This window comes from Gobio gobio (assembly GCF_949357685.1).
Source record: "Gobio gobio genome assembly, chromosome: 19".
NCBI classification, from domain to species: domain Eukaryota; kingdom Metazoa; phylum Chordata; class Actinopteri; order Cypriniformes; family Gobionidae; genus Gobio; species Gobio gobio.
The window spans coordinates 7678566-7701425 of NC_137112.1; the positions used below are offsets into that span (position 1 = coordinate 7678566).

Sequence of the window (22860 nt, forward strand, 5' to 3'; positions counted from 1 at the left end):
CGTGCTGGCACAGGCCTGCTCCAGAGCTGTTTGCTAAACTGAGGCCGTGTGATCAGGACTCCTGAGAGACTTTATCAGCTGACCACTAGAGAAGAGATGATATCCAGAGAGCCATATGAGCCACACGGCCAACCATAAACTCATGTTTAACTACCAACTTAGCCAGGGACACGAAATGAAAATATAAATAATCTGCACACCAATTACAACCCATTTTTATTCATGGGTTTGATTAATGTTAATAATAATAATAATAATATCATTATATATATAAAGAGAAATCATTCTACAATATAAAATTGAGTTTGATAAATGTTGTGCATCCATCAAAAGTTTTCAGGTCATTAAGAATATTAATACTTTTATTAATAAAGGTCACATTACACTGATCAAAAATGTTACAACAAGTTCTATTTCAAGTTGTAAAATAATGTAAAATCATGTGACCCTGAAGACTGGAGCAATGCTGCTGAAAATTCAGTTTTACATTACAGAAATAAATTACATTCAAAACATATTTAAATACAAAACAGTCATTTTAAACTATAATAATATTTTACTGTACTTTTACAGCCTACTATATTTTGTGCTGTATAAATACAGCCTTGGTGAGCATAGGGGACTTGTCAAAAACATTTTAAAAGTCTTACCGACTCCATATGTTTGAACGATAGAGTACACAATGCAATTCATATGTTGTTTGAAGCCACATTCACTCAGTCTCAGGTGTGGCCATGGCAACAGGGCCTTGGTAGCAGTTTCCGTAGCACCTCCATCACTTTAGAGATGCCCTAAGGGAAGAGTACGGCCTCTCTCCATCTTACTTACCGTCACCAGAGACACATCACCCACACTTTATACATGCTCAACACACACACTCCTAACTGGTTTTTATTCCGCCCCTCGGGGCCCCGGGGACGCCAGGGGCCCCAGAGTGATAAACTTCCAGCTACTGGATCCAAATGGACACAAACACACACACAGATGTACACGGAAATACACATGGTAGCCAAACTCTAACGCAATAAAACAGATGAAGTGTTTAAGAGCGTCGCATCAGGGTAAAGCCATCTGCCTGTGTGACTCCCCATGATTCAATCTTGTATCTATCAAAGAGTTGCTCAGGAAATCAGTCAGTGTGACTCCTGTAGTCAGTCAGTTTGTCAGCGATTCATTCGGACAGAAAACGCCAGTGAATCTGTCAGTGCGGATCAGTGTCTCACCTCCAGTAAACGAGGACGGCCAGCAGCAGAATGAGGCAGAGGAAGGTGAGCGCCGACACCACCACCAGAGGAATAATCCACTCCATCCTTCCTGAACCAGGCACAGGGTGCATGCTGGAGACTACGGTACGCTCTGAAACACACACGCACACACACACACACACACGCATAAATGCTACTATGAACACACCGTACACATAGCAAACAGAGGCTGTGTTTCGCTGAAAACCATCTTGAGCACATTCAAATAATAAAATACTGATATTTAGTGAGCAGGGATATGAAGCTGTTATAGATGTACATTTGTGTATCATATAACATAATCAATTACATACATAACATTTGTATGCCATAGACAGAAATTTCCGGCTTTCTGTGTTTTCACTGGTATACGCTAGGGGGCAAGATTACAGAATCTCCAGATCAAAACACAGGCGAAGAAGCAGAAACAATCGATAGCATATGTAAAAAAACCGCGATCATCAATAATAATCTGCACATAAACTGCCTAATGTTACTGAATGAGATGTCGACCCAGGACGAGCTACAGGACTGTTCAGCAACACTAATTTAAATCTACACACAAAGATGGCTGTTTATCGGGCAATCTGCCTCACCACCCTTCTGTATGGTTGTGAAACATGGACTATCTATGCTTGACATCTGAAAATGGTGGAATCTTTCCACATTAGATGCCTGCATCCTCAAAGTGACATGGCAAGATCGAGCGCCACATATTGAGATCCTGCAAAAAGCTAACTGTTGGGAGTATAGAAGCAACCCTAATGCTCTCCCAACTTATGCTGCGTTCCAGGCAGGTTTTTGAGCCCGTAAGTTACAACTTCAAACCATGACTCACGACTTTGTAACGTTCCAGGCAAAGTCACGCCAAAATGCCTGTGCCCAAGGAATTGTGGTAGCTCGATGTAAACAAAGCATGGCGGACCGTATAAGGCTTATGTTCATTTACAATAATTTATATCGCCAAAGGTGCTTACTCCTTGCTTATTTGAGGGAAACGGAGGAGATAAAAACATTGGGCATATGGCAAGTATGCGCAATGCGCAATAGGGGCAGTCGTGGCCTTATGGTTAGAGAGTCGGACTTGTAATCGAAAGGTTGCGGGTTCGAGTCTCAGGTCCGACAGGAATTGTCGGTGGGGGGAGTGAATAACCCTTGAGCAAGGCACCGAACCCCCAACTGCTCCCCGGGCGCCGCAGCAATATGGCTGCCCACTGCTCCGGGTGTGTGTTCACTACTGTGTGTGTGCACTTGGATGGGTTAAATGCAGAGCACAAATTCCAAGTATGGGTCACCATACTTGGCCACACGTAACTTCACTTTCACTTCAAGAAAAGTTTTACGTTATTTGTTTCATAAACATCGCATCCGTAGGGGCTGCCATTGTTGTTTCGCGGGCTATGTGACATCAGAGCTCGTAACTTTGAGTACATCGATCTAGTACGAGTTCACGGGTGGGAAGTCACGGGTTTGGCTGCCGTTCCAGTGCACTTTCACGGGTAGAAGGTTGCATTAGATGGCTTGGTCATGTTGTGAGAATGCCATCAAGTCGTTTTCCACGTAAGGTATTGTGCGGTCAATTACAAAAAGCCCTTCTTAAGAAGTGTGGGATAAACCCCACATCCCTGGAAAGTAGCGCCATGAACCGCACACTCTGGCGCCAACTCTGTCAGAATGGAGAACAAAGCTATGAAGACAGGAGAATTGAACTTCCCCTGTCTAAAAGACATCAGAGAAAGCAGGCCATTCTTGTTCCGGCCCTCCCAAGACAATCCGGGGAATTTTTTTATATGCCCAGTCTGTAAAAATTTCCCGCATCGGACTATACAGTCATCAAAGAACGCACAAATCATAGAAGAAGTCATCATCGGACGACTATGGACTACCCAGAGAGAGAATCTGATCTGGATGTAGTCTTTGACAGAAACGATTTTCTCAGCTTTTTGGTCAAAATGTTGCTTTTTTTTATGGTTGGAAGGCACCAAGGCACGTCCGCATCTAATGTTAGCTTCACTTCCTGTCTCCTGAGATGCCTTCATCTGATCGATTTTTGAAGGCAGCATAAATGTATCCTTCGCTGCCTTTGATATCCCACAATCCTTGCGATGGCGAAAAGATGGCGTCCGGAATTTGCGTTTGCTGGTCAGTTTGTGTGTAAATGTCATTTTTTTACCAGCATTTTCCACTTCTGATGTCATTTCTAGCGAGAAATTACTAATGTAGTAATTCAATATTTGTTTAGTTCTCACCAAAACTCTCTCTATTTTGCCTTCGAAGTCTGTCCGAAATTAGTTTCGTGAGGTGCCTTCATGCACAAACGCTGCCTTACAAGTCATTGTCTGATAAGGCAGCGAGGCAACGAGTCACTGCCTAGGTTTTCGGATGCAGCCTTGGGGTGCGTCTCAATCAGCTCCCTAGTTCAGTAGTCAGGGCACTGATCTGGGAGTCGGCAATTTTAAGGGGTATCTCAATCTCAGAATCCTTCCAGGGAACGGAAATGTTCGCGCCCTAAAAAGTCCCACACTGCACTGTGAAGCTCACCATGTTCCCTTAACGAAAGTTCTGAAGCACGGAACATAAATCACATGAGCCAACACCCTAGCACACAATGGATGTCTTTTTAAATACGAACCATAATTGTATTATATTTCAGCATAAACATACATCACGAGACAGCTAATGAACATAATCTAGCTACAATAAGGACGGTGTTGCGTAACCGGAAATAGAGTCATCAGTGTCCCAATGTGTAAAGAGCCAGCGTCCATACTGTCCTTACCAGTGCCCGAATTCTTGTACACGATATACTGATTCACGACCTCTGAAGCTAGGGAGCTGACCGATACACACCCTGGGTCTCCAAGAGCAGGGCTGAAGACCTCTGCTCTAACCCTTTCCCTAAAACCTGATTGGTTGATATACATGCTGTTCCAGGACAAGAATGTTGATTCAGGGACACATCCCACTTGGCAAGATCACGGTCACCCTACCAGTCCACAACTAACACAGACACACACACACACTGACATACCAAAGTCCAAAACTGGCGGTGGAAACCCCAGACTCAGATCCCGAAAGTAAGAACAGGGAGATCAGAAAAGCTGCAGCTGCCCTCGGGTGGTCTAGAGACTCATGCTGCTATCCTACAATGCTACAGCTTCACCGCGGTCAGACACAGACCTGCAGCCACGCGAGGAAGAACACTCAGAAATGATCTCAAACTCCAGACCTTGCAGGCACACACACACACACACACACACACACACCGGATGAACATAACTCCAGTGCCAGAGCTAAATATGGATTTTCTCTGTTTCTTTCTAGTTTTTTTTTTTAACTCCCTGCAGCTGAAAATGTTTTCTGCTCTCATCCTCTCTGGACCGGAAAACTAGGCCAACTCTCTGCCTCCGAAACAAACAGAGGGGACGGAAAGAAAGGTGGAAGGATGAGAAGAGAGGAGATGAGAAGAGGGTGAGACAAAGAGAAATGGAGGAAGACGGGAAATAAAGGAAGAGACGAGAGTGAGAGAGTGAGATGAAACTATCATTTCACAGGCGACACGCAAACAGGACCTCAAAAAGGGTTTGAACAAGAGTTTAACGTTTCCTGAAGAAAAGATGAGTGGTGCTGCACATACAAAACTTGCTAACATAATGCTAGGATGATGTGGGCGGCTGCCAAGGTATGCTGTTGCGAGGGTGACATGGATGGATATGGATATGGTTGGCTGGTCCAAGACAAAAGAGTCCATCTCCAGGTCTCTAGATATGGCTTAGGTTCCTCATTCAAAATAGAAAACGAAACTTTTTAAAAAAATGTATACACACACACACACACACACACACACACACACACACACACACACACACACACACACACACACACACACACACACACACACACACACACACACACACACACACACACACACACACACACACACACACACACACACACACACACACACACACACACACACATTATATTGCCAAAAGTATTGGGACACCCCTCTAAATCACTGAATTCAGGTGTTCAATCACGTCATGGCCACAGGCCTATAAAATCAAGCACTAGGCATGCAGACGCTTCTACAAACATTTGTGAAAGAATGGGTCGCTCTCAGGAGCTCAGTGAACTCAAGCGTGGTACCAGGATAGGTTGACACCTGTGCAAGTCTATTCGTGAAATTTCCTAACTACTAAATATTCCACGCTCAACTGTTAGTGGTATTATAACAAAGTGGAAGCAATTGGGAACAACAGCAACTCAGCCACTAAGTGATAGGCCATGTAAAATCACAGAGCGGGGTCAGCGCATGCTGAGGGTCACAGTGCGCAGAAGTCGCCAACTTTCTACAGAGTCAATAGCTACAGACCTCCATGTGTCCTTCAGATGAGCTCAAGAACAGTGTGTAGAGCTTCAGGGAATGGGTTTCCATGGCCGAGCAGCTGATCTAAGCCTTACATCACCAAGTGCAATGCCAAGTGTCGGATGCAGTGGGGTAAAGCGCGCCGCCACTGGACTCTAGAGCAGTGGAGACGAGTTCTCTGGAGTGACCAATCACGCTTCTCTGTCTGCCAATCCAATGGACGAGTCTGGGTTTGGGGGTTGACAGGAGAACTGCATTGTGTCAAGTGTAAAGTTTGGTGGAGGGGGGATTATGGTGTGTGCTTGTTTTTTTAGGGGTTGGGATTGGCCCCTTAGTTCCAGTGAAAGGAACTCTTAATGCTTCAGCATACCAAGACATTTTGGACAATTTCATGCTCCCAACTTTGTGGGAACAGTTCGGGGACGGCCCCTGCCTGTCCCAACATGACTGTGCACCAGTGCACAAAGCGTCGGCCCATAAAGACATGGATGAGCGAGTTTGGTGTGGACGAACTTGACTGGCCTGCACAGAGTCCTGACCTCAACCCAGTAGAACACCTTTGGGATGAATTAGAGCGGAGACTGCGAGCCAGGCCTTCTCGTCCAACATCAGTGCCTGACCTCACAAATGCGCTTCTAGAAGAACACACTCCTAAACCCTGTGGAAAGCCTTCCCAGAAGAGTTGAAGCTGTTAGAGCTGCAAAGGGTGGGCCAACTCCATATTAAACCCTACGGATTAAGAATGGGATGTCTTTAAAGCTCATGTGCATGTGAAAGCAGATGTCCCAAAACTGTTGCCAATACAGTGTATATTGTTTTAGTTTTAAGAACTACACTTCTCATTACCATTTTTATACATTTTATGAATCCACATTTCTGTAATTATGCCAAATATATATATATATATATATATATATATATATATATATATATATATATATATATATATATATATATATATATATATATATATATATATATATATATATATATATATATATATATATATACTGTATATCTATATATATATATATATATATAAATAACTGGAATAGTCATGGGGCCTTTGAATATTTTTGTGGACAATAAGGGGCCCTGGAGTTAAAAAGATTGCGATACAAATGCAAACCAAAAAAAACAAAAACACAACAAATAGAAATGTTTTCTGACCTGTATGTATAGAGAAAGGTGGCAGGTGGTTGCGGTCTCTGCTGGGTTTGCTGGTCTGAGCCATGTTGTCTGGGGGCTCTATTCCTGCCGTCACATTATCATCCCCCTCTGGCTCTCTGGTCGGCAGCACCTGCATGTCCTCTTCCCCTATTCTGTGTGTGTTTTTCTCCACGTTGTCCTCCGGGACACTAGATGGCGTTGTGCTGTTTTCTGCCTTCCTGCTTCCTCCTTTCTCTTTGGCTGTCGAATCTGGTGTTGCTCTTGGCGGGTCTTTCGTCACGGAGCTGTTCGTCTGCTCTTCAACATTGTCTGGATCTCGGCCGTCTTTACTCTCTGCACCTTTCTCCTCATCCTCCTCCTCTTCTTCTTCTCCGTTCTTTTCTCCATCCTCATCCTCACCCTTCCCTCCCTTATCTCCTCCGTCCTCAGATCCGTCGCTCTCTGCGGTGGCGTCTGCGTCGGAGGCAGGGGAGGAGGCCGGTTCTGTGGTGGTCACCATAGGTTTGGCTGGGGTCTGACGGGTGGAGGCAGAAGCAGGGGTCGAGGGCGGAGGCCTGGTGGGCCAGACCGAACTGGGGAAGGAGGAGATGACCCCTCCGCTGAAACCCAACCCCGCCAGGAGGGTGCTGGTCACCACGGACGCCACCGTCGCTTGGCTGCCGCTGGAAGAGGGGCCGATCCCGGTTGCCATCGAAACGAAGGAGAACGGAAGACCGGAGGAGGTCCAGGTGGAGGAACCGGAGCTGATCGGCGCCATGTCTGCGGAGGATGCTGGGGAGACAGTTGGCTACAGGCAGAAAAAAAACTCATTATTTACCTCTGCATTGATTCTAAAAGATGAAATCTGTGCACATCATGTGAGTCCGATCAGACCAACTTTGGGTTTGATTTATTTTTCAAACTTCAAATTTAAAATTTTAGTATAAATGTATTTGAATACTTTTTAAAATAAATTACATTTTATAATTATATATACATGTATTATGTACTTCAGAAATAAAACAATGTTTTTAAAACATATGATTATTATACATGTCTATTTCCATATTTTCTATAATAAATATATAATCTAAATAGGTAATATAATTATAAATACATTAATATAAATACATACAAATAATAAAGAAAACAAATATATATAGACCTACTAATAAATATTACTATTATCAAATTGTTGTGAAAATATTATTTGTAATAAACACAGTATATTGTCTATATTTATATTATTTTGTTTTAAGAAATATAAATAAAAGATGAAATCTGTGCACATTATGTGAGTCCGATCAGCCCAACTTTCGGTTTATTTATTTTTTTAAACTGTATTTTAATACTTTTTTCAAATAAATAAAATTTTATAATTATACATACCGGTACATTTATTATGTACATTAGAAATAAAATTTTTTTTTTTAAACATTATTATACATATCTATTTCCATATTTACTAAAATAAATATGTAATACAATTTTAAATACATTAATATAAATACATAAAAATAATAAAGAAAACAAATATATATTTTATATATAATAATTATTGTATAAATATATTTATAGACCTTATAAATATTACTATTATCAAATTGTTGTGAAAATATTATTTGTAATAAACATTATATTATCTATATTGTTTTAAGAAATAAAAATAAAAGATAAAATCTGTGCACATGGTTTAGGGCAACTTTTGCTTATATATATATATATATATATATATATATATATATATATATATATATATATATATATATATATATATATATATATATATATATATATATATATATATATATATATACATACACACATACATACACTCTAAAAAATGCTGGGTTAAAAACAACTAACCCAGTAATTGGGTTGTTTTAACCCAGTAAATGGGTTGTTTTAAGCAAACATTTAACCCAACTGCTGGGTTAAAACAACCCATTCACTGTGTTAAAACAACCCAATTGCTGGGTTAGTCCATTTTCAACCCAACTTGGGTTGTTTTTAACCCAGCATTTTATATATATATATATTTAAAACAAATAATCATTGTATATACTTCTTTATTATTATTAAGATTATTATACATTTTCTTTGTAATAAATACATTATTATTACTTATTATACAAGAAATAAAAATACAATATTCAGGTTAATTGTATTTGCCATAGCAGAGTAAAGAGACAGTGCTGCCACCTGCTGGAGAGATGCAAACTTACCATCCCTGTCTTCACTATCCTTGTGCCCTCAAATATCCTGGTGGTGTTGGCTACCATAACAAAGTAGATCGATATAAATGAGATGGAACACGTATAAAAACAACAACCAAAATATCATTGATAAAGGGCTTTTTGTGTGTGCATGTACCTCTGAAGAGCATGCTCTGGCTGAAGTCGCTGCGCTTGTCATTCAAACACACGGCCTGGACACGGAACAGGTACAGCACATCCGTCGACACTGGCGTGATGACAGCCTCCTGAAACACACACACACACACACACACACACACACACACACACACACACACACACACACACACACACACACACACACACACACACACACACACACACACACACACACACACACACACACACACACACACACACACACACACACACACACACACACACACACACACACACACACACACACACACACACACACACACACACACACACACACACACACACACACACACACACACACACACAATACGTCAGGGTTTCACAAGAACCCAAACACACCTCCGAAAAGTCCACCTGAGGTGTGGAGGTGTGTCATCATCTGACGTGTCCAGTCAAAACACAAAAGAACACTTTGAAGTGTGACCTCTCCTGTATGGAGGAGGAAGGGGAACAGCTTGCTCTCCTCTCCTTCGCTTGACGCTAACACCTTTCTTCTCAAGTCATTAGCATTGAAAATAGGCAGTCTCTATCAGTCTCTCCCTTACATAACATTCATTACCACCTGAAGCACCTCTGAGCTGCTCAGCTGGGACACAAAGACTTTGGAGTTCAGCGAGTGAGGCGCTGATTTATTTTTAAAGGCTGTTTATATAATGTACGCCTTTATCGATAAATTATGCAACGCTGTTAGGATCTTTCAGAGAACATATTAACACGCAGTCCATTTTAGATTAGTGTCTACTCAACGAAATTAAGGGACGCAATATTTAATTTGTTTGCTTATTACTATTGTTCATACCCAGCATACAAACACCTAAACATAAATATTACACATCAGCGAATGACTTATCCAGCACTGCTTGTCCTACGAGAAATGAGTGATCCTTCAAATCACGCAGCTTACTGAAGATAAGTTAATTTTTTTTAAAGTGAATTGGATGATAACCATCAGAGCAATTGCAACGCAACACATTAAAAACCAATAAAAACACCTTTGCAACCATGCAGCAACCTACCGTAATGTAACTGCTTGCTCATTATTTCATATCTTCTATTGATCAGTTAAGCACCACTTTCATGGTCTGTCTGAGCAATCCAAAAATACTGTGTGTTAGTATACACTACGGTTCACAAGGTTTTTCCTTTTTGGAAAGCTGTATAACAGATCATTAAATGAATCCAAAGCGAAAGTTTATAAGACACTTATGTTACATGAGAAATGTTTCTCGGGCAGCAAATATTAGAATGATTTCTGAAGGATCATGTGACATTGAAGACTGAGAATTTAGCTTTGCCATCAAGGAATAATTTTTATGTTAATATATATTCAAGTAGATAGGCATTTTAAATGGTAGGCCCTAACATACACCCGGTGCAATGTCACGCCAGGCAAGTGTTTTTGCTAGTAAAAGCCCGACGCAGTTATTGTCACGTCCAGCGCCACGTTGTTTAAATAGCAAATGTACTCGTCTGAAAACCAGGTGTGTTCAGGCGCATTGTTGGAGCTTTGCTATTTTGAGGAACTGAAAACGACTGCGCCATTGACCAACACATACCTACTCTAAAGTCAATAGTGCAGTATTTTTGTGTTATTTAAAGGGTGTGTTAGTAATATTCGCCTATAGGCGGGTGCATACACTTTGATTATTAAACACACAGGAACACGCAGCAGCACACAAACATGCCAAATATTACAAATAAAAGGGTTCCTCTCTGGAGAAGCGTTCAGTCTTTCCTCCATGTAAATAGCGAATCCTCCATGGTGCGAGCGCAACTGGCTTTTAAAGGGAATGGGAGATGAGACTCTGATTGGTTTATTGCACGTTACACCCAAAACTCACCCATGACTCATTAAGAGACTAGGGACAACCCTTTGGGACCATACGCCTGGGGGTGGATTCGGACTAAGTGCACCTGCGCCGTGAGCTTCAGACCATGAGCTCAGATCGTTAAAATAGGGCTCGTAATATTTCACAATATTAATGTTTTTACTGTGTTTTTGCCATAGACTGTAAAAACATATGGACGTAGTGTCTGTGCCGTCACCCATAGGTTTCTGAAGAGCGTTTCTGAAGCCTAAAGTGTGGCCGTTGCCATCTTGGCAGCAACATTAATATTGTGGAATATAACGGACCCTATTTTAACCGCGCATCCATCCCGGATAACTGAAAATGGGCAAAGAGGAGCTAACAGACAGCAGACAAACGGCTAGTAGTGACAGCAGCAGCAATCCACCTGTCACTCAAAGTGGCCACGCCCTTAATTATGCAGAACTTTAAGGCTTAATATAATTTAAACGAATGAGTTATAAAAAAATTCACCCCCCTCACAGTCGTCATGAAGGCCAAAATTAGATATATAGACCAAAACCACAAATTGTAGCAGACTGTAAACATGTTTATTTCTGCTGTAAAGTTGGGCATTTTAACATGGGGCTCAATGAGATTCTGCTCCCTTCTGGAGTCTGTCTCTAGTGGCCAGTCGATGAATTGCAGTTTAAGTCACTTCCGTATTGGCTTCAAGAGAAACTGGGGGAGGTGCCGCTTGATTTTTGCTCAAATAAATGCAGCTTTGATGACCATAAGAAACTTACGGAAAGGGATAAAATCATTTACTCACCCTCAAGTTGTTCCAAACCTGTTCGTGTTTCTTTCTTCTGCTGAACACACAAGTTATTTTGAGGAATGTCGGTAACCAAACAGTTGATGGGTCCATTGACTTCCATAGTATGGGCAGTGTTGGGAGTAACGCGCTACAAAGTAACACGTTACTGTAATTCCACTACTTTTACCGGTAACGCGCAAGTAACTAAATATTTTTTTATTCAAGTAACGCAATTACAATTACTGAAATTTAAATGAGTTTGTTACTCGCGTTACTCTCTTTAGTGAAAAATGAACCCTTGCAGACCAGAAGCTCAGATCTAGGCCCTAGCCTGGCCCGTGTTTTTTTCTTTTCTTTTTTATCCTCCCTATTACACGTTGTTGCTGCCATTAAAATAGTTCAGTTTTGTTTTTAATGTCAAAGTAGCTATATTTCGTTTCGTTTCTTTATTAAGTTAATTTAGAAAAAATGTTTGGAGCATTTTTTTGTTTGTTAACTGAAAGTTTTTGTTTTTCAAAATGACGACCAAGCGGTCAACGGCCGACAGTGAGTTGACCCAACGCTTTAGCCTCTCAAATCAACACTTGACTTGTCTTGCCTATAATAAAATCCATTGATATCAAACACTTCAAGCATCACAATGTTAGTTTAAACTACTATCCCTACCACCACCACAGTAAAAAGGCATTTTTTATAAGCTGAAGTTAGGCGTAGGCGCTCGCAAATGAAACGGGCTACACAATCTAAAAAAATAAAAACATGCAGGTTGTCTTGCCTTACACCTCTCCGCAAAACGAATATAATCCGATCTTCAATTCCTTCGCTATATGCACATTTAACGGAGTTCACGTCAACTAGGGATGGGCGATATCTTATCGTTTGCGATATACCGGTAAAAATTCTTCCCACGATAAGAATTTGTCTTCCCGCGATAATAACGATAAAGCCAAGTTGATGGCGCGACCCATCCACACCGTGCCGCCGCTGGCCGTTATTACTTTATGATGGCCGCGGTGGCTGCGTTCGTCAATTTGTATAGCTGAACGGGGGTTGGAGAGAGAATTTTCTTGTGGTGCCCCCGCAGCACTCACACGGTGCCCTAAGCGCCGCGCGTGATGGGAGCGGCGACACTGAATCCGCATCTCACGTGCAGAGCGAAAACAACTATGGCGGAAGCTGCGGAAGAGTTCATAGCTAAACGAGGGGCTACCTGAGGGCAATCTGAACCATACAGATGTATTTTCACTCGCTGAGCACTTGTCTTGGACTGAGCGCTTGAGAGATTTGCTCTTTCTCAATCGATCGGTACAGCATAGTATTTCAGTTCATCTCAATGAATGCGCAGTGCATTTGACGCACCTTAAACACTAGTGTGAGGCGCGCGACTGAGAAAGCTCAGTGTTTCACGCACACTCAAAGAGAGAGCGAGAGAGTCTTATACCACACAGAATTGATGTGCTACATGTAAACAATATCCTTTGTTGTATTTTCCTGTAAAATAATGGCGTTTATTTGGAATTATTCAGCCTTTCATGAACAGGAAGAAACGAATGCACAAACGGGAATCTCATTGGCTGGCGTGCACCAATTACTGTGCCTGTTTTGATTTCAACAAATCAGTTTGAATGAGCGCTGACAACGTGATTAATATTCATGAACCCAGAAGCTCATTATTATTCCTTAGTGCAGTTTATTTTTATTAGTAGAAGAATTTGTGGTATTATTATCTTAACTCAAATTACTGAAGTTCTATCATTAAATCATTATTTTAAACTTTTTCGTAATCTGAAGAAATTTTTGGGATAATTACTTTTGCTGTTTCTGCTATTTTTACCACTGTTTGCACCATGTATGAATAAATACAGAATCGGTTTACATGTAAAACTTGTCATTGATTTAAAAATTATTATTGTTTGTATTGTGTGATGTTTTTTAGCACAGTTGCACTATTTAAACATTACCTGCACTTTTACGGAAGACAATTAGATCTGCAACTTTTCTATTTCTGAAAAGGCTGGTGTGGAATTTCATATAAAAAAAAACCCTATTAATTATATATATATATATATATATATATATATATATATATATATATATATATATATATATATATATATATATATATATATATATATATATATATATATATATATATATATATATATATATATATATATAATATTTTTTTTTTATTTTTTTTTTATAAATGTATTATAGGAGCCTATTTGATGACATGTACGTTTTACTTTAGATCATTGTTTGTTTTCGCAAGAATGCATGCAGCTTTCACTTGTATCCAAAAACATGGGGAATGATACTACATTTATTTATCGTCATTGATTTCGTTATCGCAATAAATACTAGAAAATATCGGGATACATTTTTAAGTCCATATCGCCCATCCCTAACGTCAACGAAAGCAACAGATATGAGCTGCATTTTATGTATCAGTTAAAAGATCAAATACTGCAATATGAGAGAGAGCGAACTAAGCACTTCTAAGTTCATTTAGTCTCATTAATTTTAATGAAGATGATTGTGTTTTTTGAGCATCTAAGACTTTCAGTTTCACTTGCGGCAGTTTGCGTGTTGGCTTGCTTTACTCATTTGCGGCGACGCGTGTTGCACCTTCTGAATTGGTTGTTTGAGGGATCGGATTTAAATCCGTCACGAAAAAATCTCAGAAGGCATTTACTTCTGGTCTTTTCACAATCGGATAGATATCTGGACAGAGAAAACTAATGAAGTAACCAGGTGTAAAAAGGCCATAAGTCTCCCAGTTAACTCTCCCAACTGTGCCGAGGGAACGCTCGCTGCTGCTGGTGGACACTAAACACTGCACAACTGCTTGATTTGAAGGCCTTTTGCCCTGTTGATTACAATAAATAGGTCTAAAAATTATGTTTATTGTGTTTGACTGGTCAGTACTGTTCATATTTACATTTAAAAAGCAGAAATAAAAGTTACTTAAAAGTTACTTTCCCTAGTAACTAATTACTTTTGATATTCAGTAATACTTTTAAAAGAAGTAACTTGTAACTGTAACTAATTATACATTTTCAGTAACTTGCCCAACACTGAGTATGAAAAAAAAACAGAAAAAAACAACAACTATGGAAGTCAATGAGGGACCAAAAAAACGGTTTGGCTACCAACATTCCTTAAAATAACTTGTGTGTTCAGCAGAAGAAAGAAACTCATACAGGTTTGGTACAACTTGAGGATGAGTAAATGTCAGAATTTTCATTTTTGGGCGAACTAACCCTTTAATCTTAATCCTTAAACGGATTATGTGTATGTGGAACGTGAGCTACGGAAAGGCGCTTTATAAATACAACTACTTCTTCTTCTACAATGAAGGACGGCTTCACAGAAACTTGTGTACAAAAACTGAGCAACTGTTTGAAGTGTGACTCTGAATAAAGACTGTATCTTAAAGCACGGGGTGCTTACTGGCCTAAATTAAAAGAGTTCAATTTAAATATTTCAAAATGAGTTCAAAGGGGCTAGGAGCACTTCATTCTTACTGGTAACTGAAACGCATTAGTCAAAAATAAACAAGTGGCAGTGCATATTTAAACTAGGCCTTCAGCAGGTACACACTCGACAAACAAATCGACTCGGACGGTCAGGTAGGGGCACTTTTTAACTACATTTCCTTCATTGGTGCCCGTCTGAAACTCGCGCAGGCAGCCTTGTTTCATCTCTGAGAAATGAAGATTCAATACAATTCTAAGTGTATGAGCAATAGCCATTATCATAACTCACTTCACCTCCCCGGGGTCTGCTGAAAAGTGCCGTGGGCTTGAGGGATTTGTAAATCTTGCGCTAAGTAAATGGCGTCAGTTCCTCTCCACACCAACACCTTTCTGATTTATGCCAGTTCATTCTGTAAAGGACCCCGACTCAGCTATTACTCTATGGTGTGGGGTTATTATAAATGAAAAAGGGGCAAAAACTCTTTCTCTATTGATCTGGGAAGCAGTCCCTCAAAAATCGAGTCGGCCGCTAATTTGACCCAGATAGCAGCAGCATCTTGGGACGAGGGAGGAAATAAAAATGGAAATGAAGAACTTAAAAGAAAAGGAAAAAGAGAGAGGAATTTAGGAAAGGAGGGAATGGGGCGGCTCTGATGATGATGTTCCGTAATGGGATGCGATGCCGTTTTCAAATTGCACACTGAAATGTTTGGGAACAAAATGAACAAAGATGACTTCTTTGTCGCCTCGCAACCCCCTACGGACTAGGGAATCGGGAATCTCAGCCTGTTATACATTTCACACCCCACTGAGTGTGCTTGATAGAAAGTCAAGAGAAATGAGACTAAAATACATCTCCACCTCTTAAACAGTTTTAGCTCATTATTATTTTCAAATGGCGGGCCTCGAGGTCAGCGTCTGCCGCTGCGGCCCCCTGCTGACGACCTAAAATACAGACTTTATTCACAGTCACACTCTGCAAACATGCATCTGCGGCCTCTAGCGGAGCAGAGATTACAGGATATCATCGATGAGCTGAGGGTTTACAGACATAATATCAACATCCTCACATTCCAGACTTTAACAGACAGTTTGTTTTCCAAGAACAGACTGCCACCAATCTGAAACCTGAAATGGTTATTGCTTAAGGGCTAGCAGAAATCAAAATGAACAAATAAGTTAGAAAAATGTATTCAAATTCAATGAACATATTTATAAAAATATTACGAAAGTTACAATCTAGTCGCATCCTATATTATTATTCTGCAAAAACTAGGAAATATGTCACATTATGGAAGTTAAGCATGTCACAGGGTCCACCATCATAGTGTATATACTTTAATTTGAAATGTCTGTGGAGGAGCTCTGACCTCATATGTGGTGCCATTTGAAAGCTTAGAGTCTCTACCTTCTGGAGATATGCATCACTTTGGCATTTTACACAAAGTAACTTATTTACACTTAATTACTCTGGGACCATTTCCGCCTGGATTTGGCCTCCCCAAATTGAAAAGCTTCCCATGCACACATACAGTGGTCTCTAAATACTAGGGCTGTAATCAACCAAAGAAAATCTTGGTCGACTGAAGTCCTGAAATTTTCGACTAAAAATCGACTAAAATGACGTTAGAAAAAAAAAAACGTTAAATGAATAAACTGCACACTGTGCGCAGTACTTGGTAGCCTTGTTGTCTGCCTAAATTAATTATAAATAAACATAAAAAACTAGTAGGCTATTTGCAGTATATTAAACAGTTTTTGAGCTGATTATTTTGCACTGAAATGAGTCTGACACACGAGTCTGTCGGCTCTGACAGCGCTGCATCACGTGCACCTGCGCAATATCATAGCCTATGATTTCCCAAAATATAGTACTATGTGTTGTCAACTAGATATCATCACAAGAACTTTTGAGGAATATGCAACATAATTTAGACAATTGTTTTTGTCATATGTATTATAATAACTGACAGACACTCATTTCAGCCGCTCTGTGCAGCTCGAACAGGAGCTCAGCTTCGCGGCTGAGACACGAATAGACTATTAACCTAAAGCTTTTACTCTTAAACACAAAAGGCACGTCCACTTTAATAAAAAGGGAATATTTATTAACAAGCCAGATCAAGAGCAGAAAAAACGCTCACAATTAAATAAATAATATACAAGAAAACTAGCCTTCTTCAATCTGTCTCTCGTCTCCAGTGGGTTGGGCTAATCCAAAAGAAGTGGAAACAATGGTGTTCTGAAGGCAGACTGTTACCTGTGAAACAGGGGTGCTCTGAAAACACCCCCATTAGCAATTAGTGCTTTCCACCTGATGAAAATGAACGCGGCGCGGCAAAACTGATGAAATGAACGCAGCAAAAGTAATGAAATGAACGTGGCTCGGCAAAACTGATTAAATGAACGCGACAAAACTGACAGTACAGATCCACTTATAGCGCGGTGTTGTGACGCTTTCCCTCATGTGTATGTTGATGGGGGTTCCTCAAGTTTACCGCTATGGGTGTGCGTTTGAGCCAGCGGGGAATGAAAAACAAAGGACCCGCGAGAGACTTCTCTTCGCCAGTGGGTTGGGCTAATCCAAAAGAAGTGAAAACAATGGGGGTGTTCTGAAGGCAGACTGTTACCTGTGAAACAAGGGTGCTCTGAAAACACCCCCATTGGCAATTAGTGCTTTCCACCTGATGAAATGAACGCGGCGCGGCAAAACTGATTAAATGAACGCAGCAAAACTAATGAAATGAACGCGGCAAAAAATCGACCAATCAGAATTTTGGTCGAGCCAGAACGTATCGACTAATAATCGACTGGGAGATTACAGCCCTACTAAATACACAATTTTGGTGTCATTTTACAGGAAACCCTTTGAAGTTACATAAACCACTGCTAAAAGTGATAAACATGGTATAAGTTTATGTTGTCTGAGCTGTAATACCCCCCCCCCCCCCCAAACAAGAGACGCTTTTTGATTTTTTTGGTTATAAATTCATTTTTGAAAGTGTATAACTCAGGCCCTGTGTGTTCAATTACAGCTCAGACAACATATACTTAAATGTTTATCACTTTTAGCAGTGGTTTATGTAACTTCAAAGGGTTTCCTTTAAAATTACACCAGAATTGTGTATTTAGAGACCACTGTATGTAGGTTTGGGAAGCTTTTCAATTTGGGTAGGCCAAATCCAGGCGGAAATCCCAAAAATGGTCCCAGAGCTTAAATGGATAGTTCACCCAAAAACGAAAATGTGATGTTTTTCTGCTGACCCCCAGGGCATCCAAGATGTAGGTGTCTTTGTTTCTTCAGTAGAACACAAATGAAGATTTTTAACTCCAACCGTTGCAGTCTGTCAGACGTCTAATGCATGTCAATGGGGTCAAATTCTATTAGAGTAAAAAAAACATGCACAGACAACTTCAAATTAAACCCTGCGGCTTGTGACGACACATTGATGTCTTAAGACACGAAACGATCGGTTTCTGCGAGAAACGGTATTTATGCTATTATTTCACCTCATATCAGACGAATGTCATCAGCTCTCCAGACCGCCATGATTTCCTGCGAATAGGGTCAAAATACTGGCGCGATCATAGCAATATATACGTAGATTCCTCATTCGACCGATCCGCGCAGGCACTAATGAGGCATCTATGTATTTATCTATGATCGCGCCAGTATTTTGACCTTACTCAAAGGAAGTTATGGCGGTCTGGAGAGCTGATGACATTCGTCTGATAATAGGTGAAATAATAGCATAAATAAATCTGAAGTTGTCTGTGCATGTTTTTTTTTACTCTAATAGAATTGGACCCCATTCACATGCATTATACGATTGACAGACGGCAATGGTTGGAGTTAAAAATCTTAATTTGTGTTCTACTGAAGAAACAAAGACACCTATATCTTGGATGCTCTGAGGGTAAGCAAAAAAACATCACATTTTCATTTTTGGGTGAACTATCCCTTTAAGAGGTTAAAAATGCATATTTAATCATTTGCTGCGTTTATTGTGAGATATTGGGGTATAGATGACCAATACAAGCATGAAAAGCACACCAAATCCCTCAACAATATTGTAAATATGTCGCTTTTTGTTGTGAATGAATGTTAGCTTTAAAGTATACGTCGGATATTTTATCATTTTTGGGAGAAATTGTGGTATAAATGACCAATACAAACAAAAAAGCAAACACAATTACTCTGTAATCTTTCCCACTGAATATTCAGTTTATAAATTTCACATCACACTTATAAACTAAACATTTTACTGAAGTTATTAATGCCATTTCATGTTGTCTTTAAAGTGTTGATGCATATTTTATTTCAATACGAGCACAAAAAGCATACAGAATCCCTCAACAATATTGTAAATAAGTCGCTTTTTGTTGTAAATGAAGGCTATATCTTTAAAGTGTTGATGCATATTTAATCATTTGCTGGGTTTATTGTGAGACATTGTGGTATACATGACCAATACAAACACGAAAAGTAGGGCTGAACGATTAATTGCATTTGCGATAATATCGCAATATGATAAAACACAATTTTGTAACTGCAAAAGCTATAGTGAGGGGTTCTATACTCTGGTGATTACGTGATTACACTCTGGTCACGTGACACGCAAGAGTAAAGCAGTCTGCAGAAGAAGCATCAACTTTGGCACGTTACACCTACAGGCCTGGCCTAAAGGAAAGAACCGTTTGTGTTGTTTAATCAATTTAATATTGTGTTGGTCATACTATACAATAGAGGTGGGAGAAAAGATTCTTTCTCCAATAATTCTGGGTCGATTCTGAGCTTAATTTTTAACTGCAAGTGCGCGATGGTGCTGCGCGTGTTTTAGAAACACCCGTATTCTGCTTGCTTCCCTTTCCTCGTGTGCCATGCAGTGCTTATATATTCAAAATAGGAAACTCACTGACAGAAGGCTTTCAGTTTCAAATGTTCGCGCCGCGCTTTTTGAAGAGTGTGCGCATCTCAAAATGCTTTTATGATGCAAAATTAATGTAAACACAGTCAGTAATGTAATTTTAAGTTTTATTAATAAAATTAATTTAAAAGAAAAAAAGTTCAAGAATTGTTTAGATTCCCACCATTACTATACAATGATTTATTGTTGAATAATACCGCTTAAAAAATAATCGCATATTACATCGCAATCGCAATATTGGTAAAAATGTTTTATCATAATTAGATTATTTTCCAAAACCGTTCAGCCCTTACAAAAAGCACACAGAACCCCTCACTAATATTCACTAATATCCCAATGAATATTTCGTTTAACTCACAAAATGTCAGATTATGGAAGCTAAGCATGTTGCAAATGCCATTTCATGTGGTCTTTAAAAATGCATATTTAATCATATTGTGGTATAGCTGAGTAATACAAGCACGAAAAGCACACAGAATCATTTTACTGAAGTTATTAATGCCATTTCATGTTGTCTTTAAAGTGTTGATGCATATTTTATTTCAATACGAGCACAAAAAGCATACAGAATCCCTCAACAATATTGTAAATATGTCGCTTTTTGTTGTGAATGAATGCTATATCTTTAAAGTGTTGATGCATATTTAATCATTTGCTGGGTTTATTGTGAGATATTGCGGTATACAAGACCAAAACAAACACAAAAAGTAGGGCTGCATTTGCGATATGATAAAACATGATTTTTCTTTGAGATATTGTGGTATAGATGACAATACAAACAAAAAAGCAAACACAATTCCTCATTAATGTTTCCCACTGAATATTCAGTTTATACATTTCACACCCCACTTATAAAATTAAAAAAGTTATTAATGCCATATCATGTTGTCTTTAAAGTATTGATGCATATTTGATAATTTGCTGGGTATATTGTGAAATATTGTGGTACAGATGACCATATTATTTTTATTAAGTTTAGCTTCGAATGCTAGCCTATTTCTTTGTTTTTCTTTAAAGCATAACTTAATGAATAACTTATCATTTGTGAGATATTGTGGATGACTATTACACACACACACACAAACATTGGACTCCTCACCAGTTTCTGATCACTCCCTTTGACGTACGTCTCCTCGTATGACTCATCGTTTCTGGTCCAGCTGTAGGAAATGAGGTAGCTGATGATGGGCGGATCGTAGGTGATCTCCGGACGGGACCATCGGACGACTAACGCAGTCTTGTTCATGTGCTGGACGTTCATGTTGATCGGGGCGCTGCTGCATGCTGCGTGAAAGACGAAAAGAATGAAAGTGTGTGTTTACCTCTTTGCCACCACTCTAACCTTGAGCTCCATCGGCGCCCTTAGATCCCACAGCCACTAGATGGCTCTGTTCGACTACTGACTGCATCTACTTGGCTTTCACGTGTCCTGAATTGTGTCATGCCCTCTGTAAACACCAGCAGCATCCGAGTTGCTGTTAATCTCCCCAGCAGAAGGTGTTTAATCACCGAGGGTGCCACGGTTTCTGGCCGCTAACAGCGTGCGTAGGGGTGAGCTTCTATTCGTGGAGAAATCTGACAGAAGAAGCCCTGTGTTTTCTTTAGTTGTGGTCTTCCTAAAATGCATGCACACATTTGCAACACAGACAAGCACATACCTCCACACACTCAAAACACTCCCTCCCACAGCCACAGGGGAGCCATTACATCCAAAACAATGCTAATTAAACTAATTCTACCATCACTCCTCTCGCCCAAGCCTCTATTAGCTCTAATCACGAGAGAAGTAATAGCGACTACAGCCGTAATCATACTGCATAAAGACTGACTTTCACACAGATGGCATGCATTGATGATTATAGCGCACAAACACGACTTTGAGGATAGAAGCTTATCCTTTAAGGACATTTTCAACAGCCTTCAGTTTATGGGAGAATTATTTTCAAACATACTCTTCAACCTAAAAAAGCATTAAAGATTAAAATCAGTGGGTCTTAAATCAATGTACATCAAATATAGAGTGCAAAAAAGTGTCCCGGTTGTACTATTAACACTGCCCACAACTCCTTGAGCAATGGAAGATGAGGGTATGATGTTCACTTTTTCAAAAGTGAGGTATGAAATGCCAGTGCTGTCACATAATTTCTTTTTATTCATATACCTAAAAGATAAACAACAATGAATAGTAAACATAAACACAAACAATGTGTGACAAATGATTTAGCTGTCGTAATATGTCCTAAAACCTGCACAGTGCTTTACTACTTATGTGAACATATGCCCAGCAGGCACACAACATCAGAAGACGTTGATATTTGATTGCATTTTGGTTGCGACGTCAGGTGAACAAAATTCAATGTCACCTCAACGTCTAATGCCAACGTTAACTTGACGTCCAAAACCGACGTCGCCCAGGGGGTTAAACCATGGAACTGATACGCAGAGGGTTGCTGGTTCGATCCCAGCGGTCACCACAAGTGTGTTAGCAAGGTACTTTACTCCATGTTGCTCCAGGGGGATTGTCCCTGTAATAAGGGCACTGTAAGTCGCTTTGGATAAAAGCGTCTGCCAAATGCATAAATGTAAATATTTAGTTATTTTTAGGTTGTGTTGTAAAGTAACCAAAATCCAACGTTGAGCCAACGTCTCAGCCAACATCGTAATGATGTCAGA

The 22860-nt window shown here is 39.9% G+C and overlaps 1 protein-coding gene across 1 annotated transcript in view; it reads right to left on the reverse strand.

Annotated features, from left to right (window-relative positions):
- Positions 1 to 22860, reverse strand: part of ptprga (protein tyrosine phosphatase receptor type Ga) — a 427225-nt gene that overhangs the window by 51252 nt on the left and 353113 nt on the right. Inside the window, exons 9-13 of the mRNA XM_079844385.1 lie at positions 21287 to 21471; positions 9136 to 9244; positions 8988 to 9037; positions 6784 to 7570; positions 1224 to 1356 (exon numbers count right to left, since the gene is read on the reverse strand). Of these exons, the coding sequence (XP_079700511.1) occupies positions 1224 to 1356; positions 6784 to 7570; positions 8988 to 9037; positions 9136 to 9244; positions 21287 to 21471 (1264 nt within the window). The remainder of the gene's footprint in view (positions 1 to 1223; positions 1357 to 6783; positions 7571 to 8987; positions 9038 to 9135; positions 9245 to 21286; positions 21472 to 22860) is intronic.